The sequence below is a fragment of the Conger conger genome, chromosome 12 (genome assembly GCF_963514075.1).
Source record: "Conger conger chromosome 12, fConCon1.1, whole genome shotgun sequence".
In the NCBI taxonomy this organism is placed as follows: domain Eukaryota; kingdom Metazoa; phylum Chordata; class Actinopteri; order Anguilliformes; family Congridae; genus Conger; species Conger conger.
The window spans coordinates 43844228-43860146 of record NC_083771.1 but is presented as its reverse complement, the minus strand read 5'-3'; the positions used below and the strand labels follow the sequence as shown (position 1 = coordinate 43860146).

General features: G+C 49.2%; 1 protein-coding gene across 2 annotated transcripts in view; it reads right to left on the bottom strand.

The window, feature by feature from the left end:
* Nucleotides 1-5801: 5801 nt before the first annotated feature.
* The window catches only part of ctif (CBP80/20-dependent translation initiation factor), a 94148-nt gene continuing 84030 nt past the window's right edge, over nt 5802-15919 (bottom strand). For both annotated transcript variants that reach the window (XM_061263549.1, XM_061263550.1), the window contains 2 exons: nt 7627-7680; nt 5802-6087 (listed from right to left, as the gene is read on the bottom strand). In XM_061263549.1, the coding sequence (XP_061119533.1) occupies nt 5872-6087; nt 7627-7680 (270 nt within the window). In that variant the 3' untranslated portion in view covers nt 5802-5871. The remainder of the gene's footprint in view (nt 6088-7626; nt 7681-15919) is intronic.

Here is a 15919-nt window from a genome sequence, read left to right as displayed (position 1 = left end):
CAAGGAAGCTTTCTTAGCGATGTTGCATTCGGCTGAATGAAACTGAACTCCCCATTTGGGAGTACAAATTATTATTATTTTTTTTTTTCGGTAAATACTTCATTGAAACTACCACCAAAAACACTCGCAGTACAACTGTTCTTGCAGCAACCAAGCGTAAAAACAGACCCTCAAGGATGTTCTGAGCAAAACGAGGCATGAGTGAGCACACAAAATGAAGATCACAAGTCTTAAAAGACGGATTTAGTGTGGATTTTTTTCGATTACAAAATAAATAAAACAAATAAACATAAACATACGTGTTAAGTCCATTCCAGGTGTACCATCCAGCCGGGACCACGTTAGAAGCGAAACATTCCTGGACTACACGATCGGAAAATGCACTCAGGCAAACACTTCACCGGAGTGACAAGCATGTAAAAGCGGTGAAGCCCGTGTTGACACGGAACCGCTGAAAAGAAAAGCTCAGCACGCCACTTACAAACAGAAATCAGGGCTCGTAGCAGGGCTGTCGCTGTTACAACTCTCAAACCCACACAGAAGTTCATATTGCCTGGCAACCGGGTCACATCCAGCACAGGGGGAGCAGCGGTGACAGTCCCCGAAAAGACCAGCAGCTCAGAGACAAAACCGCCCGGCACAGCTTCCCACTGCTCATCTCCTGACCGCCGGGCACAGCTTCCTACTGCTCATCTCCTGCCCGCCGGGCACAGCTTCCTACTGCTCATCTCCTGACCGCCGGGCACAGCTTCCCACTGCTCATCTCCTGACCGCCGGGCACAGCTTCCTACTGCTCATCTCCTGCCCGCCGGGCACAGCTTCCTACTGCTCATCTCCTGACCGCCGGGCACAGCTTCCTACTGCTCATCTCCTGCCCGCCGGGCACAGCTTCCCACCGCTCATCTCCTGCCCGCCGGGCACAGCTTCCCACTGCTCATCTCCTGCCCGCCGGGCACAGCTTCCCACTGCTCATCTCCTGACCGCCCAGCACAGCTTCCTACTGCTCATCCCCTGACCGCCGGCACAGCTTCCCATTGATCATCTCCTGACCGCCGGTCACAACCGACAGCGGCCCAGCAGAAGCAGGCCAGCAGAAGCAGGCCAGCAGAAGCAGGCCAGAACACAAGGAAAGGACATATTTTGTCCAGACAGCTGAGGAACGAGGGAGACTTTAATTCATGAGCAAACATTGGAAGAGCGAATGGCTGGCCCCAGTCAGGAGTAAAGACTGCTGTCGTGGCAGAGTGACACACAGGTGGATTTATCTGGGCACTCAACTCCTGCTCTTTTTACACAGTACGTCCAGTAATCAACTTTAACAACACATTATCGTCTGAGGACATTTTGAGGCTTGTGCCACTCTGCTCAACGGGTTTAAACCGAAGCCAGGCGCAATCTGGATCCCCCACATACGACCACATTAACGACTGAAAACAGCCCCGTTTTCATTAATAATATCAACAACTGGTGGGGGTCGGGGCAACCAGTTAATACCAAAGCTGTAGAAAAAGTGAAGTAAACCTTCACTAACAATGCAGATTCCACACTGGTGGTGTCGTGAAATGAACAGGATTAACCTAAATGTAATACACTTTACACATCTGTACCGTGGGGTTAAACACAGCCACTGACTGTTCACCCTCCGAGAGCTTTCAAACATTTCATTCTAGCCTCTCCTTATTTGCTCATCGGGAACTATTGACTCCATCAACACAGAAACGTTGAACAGGATCACTCCGCCCTATCGTGGCAGCCACAGTGGGGGGGGCCTTTTAAAAGCGGAGCCACAGTCGATCCGGGCACGGAGTCAGTCGTACTCCGAACGGCCGCGGCCGAACGGGGCGGAGAGCCCGGCCCCAGCTCGGCAGAGCAGACGGGGGCAGGATGGCTTGTCAGCCTCACTTCACAGCCCAAACCAGTGGAATCATTAAACAGTTAATTCAGGAAGTTAGCAGGTCATGACATCATTTCCCGACCGCTAGTCCAGGATGCCAGAATATGAGTTTCTAGTTCCCTTTCACTGGCCATAAAGACTCAGCTCGCTTCAGCTAGCATCCGCTCCCTGTTTTGGTTAGTATCAGCGCACCGCTGAACGGCATGATTTTTGACTCCCATAATAAACACTCATAAAGTCTCAGAGCTAGTGTCTCATACATTGCATCATAGATTAATGATGAAAAGAAAAATTGTGAGGAAAAATTAAACGGCTTTCCAAATTCATGGGGGAGCAAGGCAATTCTTTCTCATGTTAATACGCAGACATCCCTGGGATATATCTCAAATACTTTCAACAAGTCATTAATTCCAACTCGACAGACTGAAGAAAACAAAAGCTTTGCATCTCCGTGGATGGTAACGCGTGCTTTCAATGCCAACGCTCGGCTTCGAAGCATTACAAAACAGCACGATAAAACGCTGCAATGCAGGGGGTGTAGGTAGGCGTCAGCACAGACTCACTGCACACTGCCAGCATTTAACCCTCAGCGACTGGTCAGGCCCATAGGCGACTGTGCATACGTCTGAATTTTCCATAGTGTATTACGTTTCTAACCAATTTGCCCCTCGCAGTGGGGCTGTTCCATTACACGCAGGAGGGGCCGCACCACACAAGTTAAACAATGAGCTCACTTAAAAACCCAGGTCCCGCAGCAAGGGACCCAACTGCTCTCTCACTGACGCTACAGGGGTGAAGTCACCTTGTGTAACGGAACTCACAGGCTCTCATGTCTCTGAACTGCAGTACGCTGCACACTGGGCCAGGCTTTACCCAGGCCTTACCCAGGCTTTACCCAGGCCTTACCCAGGCCTTACCCAGGCTTTACCCAGGCCTTACCCAGGCCTTACCCAGGCCTTACCCAGGCTTTACCCAGGCCTTACCCAGGCTTTACCCAGGCCTTACCCAGGCTTTACCCAGGCCTTAAAGCACCAACGCGCCCCTTCTCTTCCCCTACCAGGGCTCCCCCACAGGGCCGCCGGCCCAATATAACACAGGGCGGGCGCTGTGGAGCTCCACAGCCTCCCTCTGAGCTGTGTAACTCACACAGCCTCCCTCTGAGCTGTGTAACTCACACAGCCTCCCTCTGAGCTGTGTAACTCACACAGCCTCCCTCTGAGCTGTGTAACTCACACAGCCTCCCTCTGAGCTGTGTAACTCACACAGCCTCCCTCTGAGCTGTGTAACTCACACAGCCTCCCTCTGAGCTGTGTAACTCACACAGCCTCCCTCTGAGCTGTGTAACTCACACAGCCTCCCTCTGAGCTGTGTAACTCACACAGCCTCCCTCTGAGCTGTGTAACTCACACAGCCAGGCGTAGGATCTCCACAGCACCTTTGTGTATGTATGTATGTATGTATGTGCTGTGCACACATGTAGGGGCATTAATAAAACATACCGTCATATAAAACCGCTGATCTGCCTACTTAATCGCACACCACATGTGATAAAAGATATTTAACTTTCAGCCGCGGTTGTGTTTCGCTTTTCCCTCACTTTCCGAGTCTAACTGATGCGTCCCCCTCTGCTAGGGGGGGGGCCCTCTCTTTGATTGGAGGGACAGGCACAGAGGACGTCTCTGGTGCGGCTGACAGACCGGGGGGCCCCAGTGGGCGGAGGGAGAGGGGCCCCGGGGGGCCCCCAGCTGAAGGCTAGCCTCAGGCGTTGGCCTGGGCTTCACAAGGACGGCAGCCTCTCTAACAAGGACATCCAGGGCAGGCTGCAGACACCTGCTCTCAGGGAGGAGGCCTGCTCTCAGGGGGGAGAGCGTCGTCTCCACGAAGAGCTGGAGAGAGCAGCACGGCTAGTAACGGCTAGTAAGATTTCCAACTCAATTTTCCAAAATGTAGACCTATAATCTGTTCACAGTGGTCTCACATAATAGATCATTTACATGTCAATGGGCTGCGAATGTATACAATGGCCTGGGAAGTCACATGACCATGGGGGTCAAAGGGCATTCTGGGGGAGCGAGTTTTGTAGATAAAGACCAACCATGATTAAAAATGGAATGGTTCCTTGCATGAGGAATTGACCAATGAAATTACACAGAGAAATACCACATTTACATACGAAACAGAGTGAATCAGCATTATAACTGCCCCGGTCACATCGTATAAACCTATTGAGAAAAAAAGAAAGAAAAAAAAATTAAATAACACTTTAAAAATAAACTACTTTTAAGAGTTGGATTCTTGATGCAAGACACAACAAATCCACAAGACTGCCCATAGAAATTCAAATGGAAAACCAGGGGAAGGTGGACCGCAGAGTTGAAAACGAGTTTATGTTCAATAAAAACACACCTGAAGGCCACTGGCTACCCAAACAACCTCACACTTATGTAGTTCTCAAGAATAAGCCCTAGATTCAAACGTCTAATTGTGTACACCAAAGTCTAATTGTGTATACCAAAGTACAATTGTGTACACCAAAGTCCAATTGTGTACACCAAAGTCCAATTGTGTACACAATTCGAGTCCACGTCTCCTATACCCTGCTCCTTCGTATTCAATATTTATACAGACCATATGAGTGATTACATAATAGCTCATAGATATGATTGGCTAGGCTTGCCAGTATTAGAGTAAACACAATTGCAGAAGCCATAGTAATGGATGAATACTACACTGTCAAATTTCATCATCTGCAAAAAAACGAAACAAAACAAAACAAAAATATATGCAACATGATCAAAGCCTTCCCCAATCAAGGGCAAAGGGTTTATATTTCATACGTGTTTGTTCAATTCAATGCCTGTTATTAATTCAGTTTTCAGGAGGTTGACTTTTGCATTTCCTTCACTCTTTGCAAGCCTTAAAACTCCCTAGTAGGTTTGGTTTAAAACAAAGACATAAAACTACAAACTGTAGCAATTCACAAGGCCACTAATCTCTCCCAATTTCTTTAAATAAATGTCCTATGAGTCCTTCTAGTGAAACGCGCTCCCCTCTAGTGAAACCGCTCAGCCGGCGAATGAAGCCGTCAACACGATCTCACGCGACTGTCCAACACACTCTTTTTTTGTCTTTTAAAGCAATTGCCTTAAAACAGTGCAAATAAATCAAACATCTGTGCAATAAGTCTACCCTAAAATTCAAAATGGGTTTTTTTGAGTTTTTTTTTGTAGTTTTTTTTTTGCAACATGATTTAAAAGAATAATAAAATAATATGGGTGAAGGAGGATGAGCGGAGCGTGGACAGGAGTGGGGCTCGGAGGAGGGACGCAGGCGGGGTGATGGGGGGGGGGGGAGTGTGCCTCCAGTCAGTTTCCAGCCACCATCTGCCGCTGGGAGTCAGACGGGGGGGGGACCCAGAGAAACACAAAGCCCCGGGACAATGCCCCGGCTCGCGCCCGCACCCCTCCAGTCTGCTCGCCTGACCTCCGGAGACGTCCCAGGGGGCCGAGGGCTCGGAGCGCGCATCGTAAGCGTTTGAGACGGGGGTGGGGGGAAGGGGTTCTGCGGACCGGCGGGGGCGGGGAGAGGGGGGAGAGCGGGTGGTTGGCACACGAACACAAAAGAGAGAAAGAAACACCCCTCCATCCCTCCCGCCCCGACCCCTTCTCCCCCTTTCACCTCAAAGGACCCCCCCTTCCCGAACGGCATGCTGGGACGCCTCCCCGCCTCCCCCCCACCGCCGCACGCGACCTTTTGTGGTCCACCCCTCTTCCTGCCGGGCCAGGAACAAGGCCCCTTACCGGTCCGCTCGCTTCAGCCGGTCTAACACCCCGCCCCCCCACCGTTCCCCCCTCCCCAGCCTCCCCTCCCCTCCCCGCCGTGGGGTCGGGGTCAGGCGGTGAGCTTCTGGATGGTTCTGTCGTAGTACAGCGTGGTGACCCCCCCTCTCCCCCTGCCCTCCCCTCCGGGGGCGGGGGTCAGGCGGTGAGCTTCTGGATGGTTCTGTTGTAGTACTGTGTGGTGAGTGCCTCCAGGGGGCTCCACTGGTGGGCGTGCAGCTCGATGACCTCCATCAGCAGGGAGCGGGTCAGCTGCGACTCGAACGGACACAGCATCTTGTCCCGCACGCACGCCAGGAGCTCCGTCATCATCTCGGGCAGCTGCTCCTCCAGGAGCCGGCCGGCGCTCTGCAGCTGCAGGGGGAGACAGAGGGAGGCGCGGGGGGAGACAGAGGGAGGTGGAAGGGAGACAGAGGGAGACAGAGGGAGGCGCGGGGGGAGACAGAGGGAGGTAGAGGGAGGCGCAGGGGGAGACAGTGGGAGGTGCAGGGGAGACAGTGGGAGGTGCAGGGGAGACAGAGGGAGACAGAGGGAGGAGGTGAGCTGGGGTTAGTTACATGTTCATATGAGCCTCTGTCTGATGCAGTGAGCCTCTGTCTGACACAGTGTCTGATGCAGTGAGCTCTGTCTGACACAGTGTCTGATGCAGTGAGCTCTGTCTGACACAGTGTCTGATGCAGTGAGCTCTGTCTGGCACAATGTCTGATGCAGTGAGCCTCTGTCTGACACAGTGTCTGATACAGTGAGCCTCTGTCTAACACAGTCACTGATGCAGTGAGCTCTGTCTGACACAGTCACTGATGCAGTGAGCTCTGTCTGACACAGTGTCTGATGCAGTGAGCTCTGCCTGGCTTCGGTGCCTGAGACAGGCAGCTGAAACGGAGGTCTGTTGGCAGCTGAGGGCCGTCTGCTGTCCACCAAATTAAAAGGCAGAATCCGATCGCCTGGCTGTCGGTCAGGAAGCCCCATCCTGCAGCACAGAGAGCAGAGCTCTCCGCTAAAACTGACAAGGCTCTTCTCATCCTGCTGCCTGTGGTTTCTGACAGACCACACATCCCAAAATCCCCACAATGCGGTAGAGGGGGCAGTCAAATAGGGCTTCCAGAAGATACCATCTACAGTTTCCCACAATAGCATGCCACTTCACCAGCTCCATTACGTGTGAGGTGACAGAATCTCACACTCTGCTTCACCCACAGAAAACTATCTCCCAAACTATAATCACTCTGACACCAAGAAAAACTCTGAACATTTTCAAGACCGAAAAAAGGGCAAAGGCTTACTTTGAGAATACGTATTTAAGTTTTTAATTTGACAAAAAAAAATATTTTCTGATATTTAGTTACAATATGAATAAAAACTTATATACTAATACTTCCTGCTCATGACTCTGACACTGTCCTGTGGTTAACCCCCTGAAATAGCCAAAGACTGCTTGCTAGGACTAGCCAGATGAAGCTTTCTTTCAATTGTCCGACCAATTTGTGTGTTTTGTCACTGCTGGTGAAAGCGCATTTATTTCATTAACGTGACCTTACCATTTCAGCTTCAGTAAAAAAGAATCGCTTATCGGTCAGCAATTTCTAGTAAAGAGCTCAGTTTCGGTTAAACGTTTAGCCGTGCACATTTCCAGCAAAAAGTAGTCCCTCTTTTTAAATCAATGATTATTACTGGGCAAAATAAAAATACCCAACGATCCGATCCATTTCCATTTCAATGCTGCGTTAACATGTACTTAATCTAACACATTCATATTGAGCGCTGGCCTGTGATAAGCCTTCTGACTGAATGTGAAAGAGGAAATGAGCGATCTGTTCCAGATAAAAGGGAGAATCCCGTCCTCTGAGAAGAGATGAGGAGCGTTTGAGCTGTAGGGGCAGAGTGCGCACTTACCTCCATAGAGCAGCACAGAACCGCATCCTCCTTCACCTCCGCAGACTCCAGCAACTGCAAAACACGGCAAGTTCTCATTGCAGAGCGAGAAACAAAGAGCGCGTATCTGCACTGCAAACGGCTGAAAATCCCACGGCACCAAGCGGTGGTATCCACTCTCCTATCAGCACTGCACATCGCAAAATAGCTCCATTTTCCTTTTATCATCAAGGAAGAGCAGACCTACGCCGGCCCCGGGTACAGCTCTCACAGGTCCAACCGGCGAGAACATACAGGACTGGAATGTCATGGAAGAAAAATCATTTAGAAAACTGCTGAAATAAATTATGTATAACAAAGAGATTCCGACACGGGTAAATATAAACCCAGGTTCTGACTCGGGGCAATGCAAAACACTCTACTCGAAACACAACATGAGTCGGATTGGAAAAATGACAATAACCTAGACTTGCGCTGAACACTGTGAGCTCCAATTAACCAGATGTGTGTGCACCAGACGAGAGAGTCTGCCCCCGGGAAGAATACATTTCGCAGCAGATTGAAAAAAAAAAATCCATTTCATAGCTCCGCGAACATCTACAGGAATTATGCAGGCACATGAAAACGTCCGCCTGAGGTGCTGCTGAATAATGCCACCCTGTTTCAGAGGAGCCAGCAGACTACAACCCCCAGGAATCTCCAGAATGAGAATTAAACACTTTCTATTTGCTATGGAAATGTGTCGCACACCAGCACCCAGCAGCCCTGTCACAAACTGAGAATGACGGGCACGGCCAGTGCTCCTGTCTGGAGTCAGGCCTACCTCAGCCCCGGCGAAACGGGCCTACCTCAGCCCCGGGGAAACGGGCCTACCTCAGCCCCGGGGAAACGGGCCTACCTCAGCCCCGGGGAAACGGGCCTACCTCAGCCCCGGGGAAACGGGCCTACCTCAGCCCCGGGGAAACGGGCTTCCCCTGCTGCATATATGTGACGCAACGCGGTAAATGGCGTATCTTCTCGCAGATCTCTTTTTTAAATTTGATGTGAAACTAGAAGATCAGAGCTAAAAAATGAGATATCACTTGTGGAGATTGGCAAATCCCTTTTGGAGATATGGCTTAATAAATGATGTGTGTCTGACAGAAGTGGTTTTGTGGAAAAGCCATCAAAGTTTTTCGAGCGGTTGTCACAGTTTCTCGCCCAGAAGTGACCAACGTGTAAAAACCGGCCCATCAGCCACTGCTTCGGAGGGTCTGGAGACCGTCTCGTCTGTCAACGAGCGGCATAATGTAGGCACGAGCTTCAGGTGGGAGGCGTAACGCTCGAAAGGCAGTGCGCGACCTATGTGGGTGTAGGTTAGAGAGTGGGAGGAGCCTCCTGACGAGAGCGAGCCAATGAGTGGCGCCCGATACAGGGAGAGGGAGTGGGCGGGGTCTCCCTCGTGTATGCGTCCGTTATAAATAGACGGAGTGGGCGGAGTCTCCAGTGCGGGGAGGAGTGGGTTGAGTTTACTATAGATAGACGGGGGGTAAGCGCTGTCTGTTAATTGGGCGGACAAGCTGCACTGCTTTTACGGCTCTCAGAAGAGCTGAAAAAAGCACAGCCAAAGTCCCAGCGCGCGGCGTTCGATGCCAAAACCGAGTGGGCTTCGCCGCGCATCCCACACAACGAGCACCCGTGACATAACAGTCTTTGATATCCCTTCTGCCAAACGCTAAACGGGAGGCTAAATTCTCTAAAAAAAAAACCAAGAGGCAGCTGTGCTACCTTCCTCTTCAGACACGCATCAAAGCAGCAGAAGTAGGACAGAGCGACGGGCAGAAAATGTGCAATTAAAGGCACCTTTTGGAACAAACGCCGTGTCGCTGGCACTGCGGGCCTTTATAAACGCTACAGCGCTCTTGTTTTTGAAGCTTCCCCACCGCGTTGTGGAGCAGAGACGCACGGAGACGACGTCCTCTCCGTTTACCTGCCGGCCGCTTGGGGCTCTGCCGCTCCGGGGGGATTTACCCGCCCGGGGGCAGATGGGCAGAGCCGCAGCGCGGGGCTGAACCCGTTTAAAGGGCCCGGAGTGGGACCCAGGGGGGTCACAACGACCCCGTCCTGACCGAGTGTCTCTCGCCACGGGGGATTTAAGGAAAAAAGGTAAAAGAAATGAGCCCTGTTGGCTTTTGTAATCACAGACAACATGAGAATTGGGGGGGGGGGGGGGGGGGGGGTTACAACAAAATGTTATTATTCTGGGTTCGGGGCTATTTATTCGTTTTTCGCTCGCCGGTCCGACTCGGGACTCTGGTTAAGCGAATCGTGCCGTGGAGAAGCACCTCATATTCCGGGTCCAGCGGTGTGGGGAGACGGGCGCGTTCTGCGGAGGAGTACGGACACAGCTGGGAAGGAACAGGCCACCTCATACCAGACACAAGCCCCAAACCGCCCCCCCGCCCCCACCCCCACCGGCAGGCCGGGCCTGTGCCTGGTACCAGGGGCGGACGCAACCTGAGCCTCTCCACACACCACCACGCTTCCCCCCGCCTCTGCAGCCGGCGTATAAAAATAAATAACGTGTCAAAATGAATATTGCACTTTCAGATTATCAGCCGGAGCGAAGAAGCAACAAAACACAGAGCGAGATGGGATAAAAGATCAAATGATAACCCCCACTGTTTCAAAAACACTGGGGAAAAATATGTGAGGGTTTTCATCTTCCAACACGAGCCACAGGAACAGCATCAGAGGAGACAGCGGGCTGCTTAATGCCGTACAGTTAGCACAGAGATCCCAGGCCCCATGGGCTCATTTTAAAGGTATTGCAGTCTGTTGCACTACATACTGTAACTGCATGCATACAGATAATATGTATTTGTAACTACGCCTGAAGAGCTATAGGACAGTTATTTTTCTCCACCATAAAAATGTGGTCCTAATGTATAAATATGATAGTCAACGCTATCCTGCAGTTCTATAAGACAATCAGCAGGGAGGCTGTTCCGAGCTTGTTGTAGAACTTGCCACAGTTCTTCTGCAGACTTTGTTTGGCTCCTTGCTTCTGATCTCAGACAGCCTTGATCAAGTTTTTATGTAAAAAGTTGTCAATTGCTTACAATAATATGTAACTTCTTAAAATGAAATACACAAATGTCTCGGTAAAATGAAATCTCTTTTTTTTGGAAAATGAATATTTGGAAATCTCAAATGTGTTCTTTCATACTAAAATAAAAATATATATAACAAAGTCTACGGTGCCTACGACTTCCGCACAGTTCTGCATAGCTGTTGTACAAAAAAGAAAAGCCACATTTCCTTTGACGAAGCAGGTAATGTTGAAGATACCACAGACATTATGCTCGTTTACAGCTCTGAGTCATAACGAGAGAGAACCGCGCGGAGTGAGAATGACAAACAGGAAAAGTGCGCAGGCAGAGAGACAGGCAGCTCTTTGTGAAAAGTGGGGGCCTTGGAGAGATTGGATCAAAGCAGACCTCGGGAAGTCTGGACTCTGTCAGAGAAAAATGGCTGACAAGTCTAATGAAGAGCAAGAAACCAAGGAAACTCAAGGTCTGGTCAGGCTTGGCCACGGCATAACTTATTTTTCTTCTTTTTAAATCACAGGCAGCACACTGACTGACAAACACTGCAGCTAAACACCACTCCCTCCTGCCAACAATGAGCTCTACTCTCCTATTCAAGTGTGATTCGCTTTTTGACTATGAGTGGAGAAATTAATGTTGAAAACACACTGGAACCATTCCAGACAAAAAAATAAAATAAATACTGCATTAAAATTGTGATCCTTTTCTTAGAGTAGGGGCTAGTTACTGAATATGAGCTTCCACTACAGGACATCAAAGTTCATACAGCGCTCAAATGCGGCGTCCAATTAGGCGCAACAATACACAGGCTTCTCGAGAATGCCACCCCAACAAGCTGCTTACAATTCGGACAGGAGCGAAGCAATTTAAAACAAGCTGAGAGACTGCTTTCGTTTTTTACAAATCTCCTTTGAGATGTAAAAACCGTCAAACAAAATAAGAATAAGCGCTCTGCTAAAAATGCATTCACTCTTCAGTTCAAGTTCAGTTTAATTACTCAAGATACGATTCGATTCACTCGCTCCAACAGGCGCCCACAAACCCGCCCACACGCTCACCGACCCGGCCGCCCACACTGGCAGACAGGAAGACGAGAAAGAGACTGCCCGCGAGAGGGCTACGCAGACCAAGGAGATTGGGCAGTTCACACCCACAAAGGAAGGCAGGAATCCATTTTGAAGGATTTCATATTCATTCGTATTCAATGTCTCGCATTGACACACACTGTAGGCCCTTGCCACCCCGGACTAAGAACGCTTTAGCGAGAGCAGGAACCCGCGTGCGTGGGAGGCCACAGCTCATCACACGGCCGTGCCGGAGCCTTTTAGCCACTGGCTGTAAAGTGAAGGTCCTGAGGGCGCCGTTGGGCCCTTTTGTTTGGGGATTGCTCAACTCATTCAGAGGCATTTTCAATGGCCTGTCTCAGGGGCACAGCCTGCAGAGCGCTGGCCACGAGCGTGTTGAGGGCTGCCATGCCCATGGTCTCTGCCACACAGTCTCTGCTGCACGCCACGTCTCTGTCTCTGTCTCTGTCTCTGTCTCTCTCTCTCTCTCTCTGTCTCTCTCTCCCTCTCTCTCACATTCTCTCTCTATCTCTCTCTCATATTCTCTCTCTCTCACTCACATTCTCTCTCTATCTCTCTCTCACATTCTCTCTCGCTCTGTCTCTCTCTCTCTCTCTCTCTCTCTCCCTCACATTCTCTCTCTATCTCTCTCTCCCTCTCTCTCTCACATTCTCTCTCGCTCTGTCTCTCTCTCACATTCTCTCTCGCTCGGTCTCTCTCTCTCTCTCACATTCTCTCTCTCTCTGTCTCTCTCCCTCTCTCTCACTCACTCACATTCTCTCTCTATCTCTCTCTCTCCCTCACTCACATTCTCTCTCTATCTCTCTCTCTCACATTCTCTCTCGCTGTCTCTCTCTCTCACATTCTCTCTCTCTCTGTCTCTCTCCCTCTCTCACTCACATTCTCTCTCTATCTCTCTCTCTCTCCCTCTCTCTCTCACTCACATTCTCTCTCTATCGCTCTCTCTCGCTCTGTCTCTCTCTCTCTCTCTCTCTCTCTCTCTCACATTCTCTCTCTCTCTGTCTCTCTCACTCACATTCTCTCTCTATCTCACTCTCTCACATTCTCTCTCGCTCTGTCTCTCTCTCTCTCACATTCTCTCTCTCTCTCCCCCTCTCTCTCACATTCTCTCTCTATCTCTCGCCGCAATTCTTCCTGCCTCTTGCCATTTCTGGAGTCTGCAGTAAATGTGCTGTAAGCTGAGTGAGGCCTGCCATCATAATATCCCCAAATACAAGGGGGCAGCCTGTAGCCTAGCGGCTAAGATACAAGGGGGCAGCCTGTAGCCTAGCGGCTAAGATACAAGGGGGCAGCCTGTAGCCTAGTGGCTAAGATACAAGGGGGCAGCCTGTAGCCTAGTGGCTAAGATACAAGGGGGCAGCCTGTAGCCTAGCGGCTAAGATACAAGGGGGCAGCCTGTAGCCTAGTGGCTAAGATACAAGGGGGCAGCCTGTAGCCTAGTGGCTAAGATACAAGGGGGCAGCCTGTAGCCTAGCGGCTAAGATACAAGGGGGCAGCCTGTAGCCTAGTGGCTAAGGTTCTTGACTGGGCCCTGGAAGGGTGGTGGGTCAAGCCCTTGAGCAAGGTCCTTATCCTAAGTTGTGAAGACCAATGATATGGAACAGGAGTAATCTGTCTGATCTTGGATTGCATTTCACTGAGGTTTAACGATCACTTCGTCTTGCACCTTGATTTCTGGCCAGCCTTTGAGGCATGCCCTGTACTTGTACCCTCAACTAGGCTGTGCATCTACTGTAACATTGCACCAGGAGGGATTGTCCCCTGCTTAGTCTAATCAACTGTAAGTCACTTTGGATAAAAGCTCCAGCTTAAATAACATGTAATGTAATGTAATTTCTATTTTGCACTTTTGTATTTTTTTTAACGACTGTATTCTCTGTATATGTTGTTTGTAAGCAGGGCACATCTGTGAAAGAGACCTGGTCTCGGTACGTTCTTCAAAATAAATGTTTCTATCTATCAAACCCACAGCTTAATTTTCACATGGGATACTTCTGCATCTACGAGTAGATGCACATGCACACAGGGGGGGAGAGAGCAGACGCACAAAAACTCATTATACGCTAAATAAACGTGCTCTGCTAAATGACAGGGCAAACATAAGTGAGACGCATAAACCCAACGCAGACAATGCGTCGATGGCACCAGGAGTAGGGCCGCGGTTTAATATCAAACCTGCGTGACGCGCAGAGACACACACACACACACACACACACACACACACACGCGCGTCTCAGCCACCCACACCAATCCTCTCCCCTCTAATTCAATCGCCAACCTTCAGCTCGAGGGACGCTCATTCATCTAAACAAGCCTCTCTCTTCTCCTCATCTAAACAAGCAGACAGCAAAATTATTACTTCACGTCCGTGACATCATTCATTCATCTGAAGGGATTACTGTAATTGATCAATTTCATACGGTAAAGTCTGGGGAAAAGTTTTGAGGTTCAACTTGGCTAACCTAAATTGGCAGCTTGTACAACTGGTGAACGGAAAATTAGCAGTAAGTGATGAAAAGAAGTGCCACTAGACGCAAAACAATTTTCCGGTAAACGTAAATGCCTCCTTGCCGGTAAATGCAAATAGCATTTTAAATATAAAAGAACTACCGGTAAATGTGGGGGGAAAAAATCATGAATTTAAAACTGCCATTAAATATTAAATGAGCTCATACATTTTTATATTTTGCAGTAAGATTGATATTTCAAGGCAAATTTGTACATGTTTTCATGTTGGTTGTCTTACTGTCAGTTTAACGGATTATGTCGACTAACACTGAATAGTGCTTGTTTGAGATCGGTTGCCTCCTTGCCTTTATTGTGTCAAGCAATCATTTTACCTGTACTAACGTTCCATACAGCCTGCAATATAAATATATGTTTTTTTTAACATTTATCTGCAATTTAACTTTCACTGGCAAGTGTGCAAAACCGCTGATAAATGAAATAGTGTTGAGAGGTATGAAGAGGTGAATGAAAGAAAGATGGACAGACCCAAGCAAACGTACATTCACTGATGTACATGGAAGCTTTCCACACTGTTTAGAAGAAGCCAAGAAGTCCACAACAGCCATGATGTAAAAGAGCCAACTGCATATGCCATAACACCAAATACAGTATGTAAGAGAGCCAACTGCATACACCACAACACCAACTACAGTATGTAAAAGAGCCAACTGCATACACCACAACACCAACTACAGTATGTAAAAGAGGCAACTGCATACACCACAACACCAACTACAGTATGTAAAAGAGGCAACTGCATACACCACAACACCAACTACAGTATGTAAAAGAGGCAACTGCATACACCACAACACCAACTACAGTATGTAAAAGAGGCAACTGCATACACCACAACACCAACTACGTAATATGACAGACACATACGCTATTGCACTTTGCGCTTTCCCATTAACAATCCATATCAACTGGCTACTCGTAATACTTCCAGGTGGGAATAAAATAGATGACGCTAGTGAAAATCAGTACAATAAACTGGAAGCTTACAAGTTACTCTAGGCGTGGAAGCGTCTATATGACACGGCCATCCTTGGGAACCAGTCGGCGAGGTCAGGGAGCAGAAAGGCCACAATGGCAGGACTGAAAAACGTTTCCACTGATGTCGGCTAATGGACGTCTCAGACTGAACACGGGCGTGTCCCCACAATGCAATGCACACAGGCCAACAATGGGCTCTGGGCAGGCACACAGAACATCTGAGGGTTAACTCCCATGAGTCTCTTTGTCACCCGCATCTGCCATTCTTCGCAACCTTTCGCGAATGTCTCCGATACCACGTTGCACTCCGTGAAAGGAGACCACTTAGTTATGGCACTGAAAGAAGACAACAAGGACAGGCATTAGAGGTGGCATAAGTGCTCGCTCATTCAAATACAGAAGGCTGCGCTTCAGGTTACCGATGGCTCTTCACTTCTGACTTAGATAATAATTACACGTACCTACATACCTGTCTCTATTTCTGTCTGGCTATCAGGCCGATTACCTGTCTGTTTGCTGGTCTTTCTTTGTTTCTGTGTACATTACTGGTTTTCAAAAAAGCAACTATTTATTATTCAACTGTGTCAACAAAACGGCAGAAATAATTATCTTAACTTGTCGGACCAGTTTAGAAGA